The following is a 360-nucleotide window of genomic DNA, read 5'->3' as shown; positions in this document are numbered from 1 at the left end:
AGCACCAGGGCCTTGGTCACCTGCATGGGCAGAGCAGTCAGTGCCAGGCCGGGCCCTGTGACTCTCCCCCCTCCCACAGCCAGGACAGGCCTTACCCAGAGCAGCAGCGTGAGTGCCTGCGTTCGGCGGGGCCCCTCTGCAAGGCTGGGCTCCATCCTGTTCACTGCAAGCTGCAGGATCTCATCCAGCTGCTGCCCTGGGGACATGGAAGGAACAGGCTGAGTCATTCCTTCCCTGCCAGCAGTGGGCAGGGACCCACGCTGTCCTACCCAGTCCCCTTACCCGCCGGGTGCTTGTTCACCAGCCCCGCAAAGCACTTGGCAGCTGTGGTGGCTGTGAAGGGGCAGTTGCAGGGGGAAC

The 360-nt window shown here is 65.0% G+C and overlaps 1 protein-coding gene across 1 annotated transcript in view; it reads right to left on the bottom strand.

Annotated features, from left to right (window-relative positions):
- Positions 1 to 5: 5 nt before the first annotated feature.
- Positions 6 to 360, bottom strand: part of MMS19 (MMS19 nucleotide excision repair homolog (S. cerevisiae)) — a gene marked incomplete at both ends in the record, with an annotated part of 3,772 nt that continues 3,417 nt past the window's right edge. Inside the window, 3 exons of the mRNA XM_008939822.1 lie at positions 6 to 20; positions 96 to 196; positions 283 to 352. Of these exons, the coding sequence (XP_008938070.1) occupies positions 6 to 20; positions 96 to 196; positions 283 to 352 (186 nt within the window). The remainder of the gene's footprint in view (positions 21 to 95; positions 197 to 282; positions 353 to 360) is intronic.

The sequence above is a fragment of the Merops nubicus genome, unplaced genomic scaffold, assembly GCF_000691845.1.
Source record: "Merops nubicus isolate BGI_N331 unplaced genomic scaffold, ASM69184v1 scaffold42304, whole genome shotgun sequence".
NCBI lineage: Eukaryota > Metazoa > Chordata > Aves > Coraciiformes > Meropidae > Merops > Merops nubicus.
This window is presented reverse-complemented; position numbering and strand designations above follow the sequence as displayed.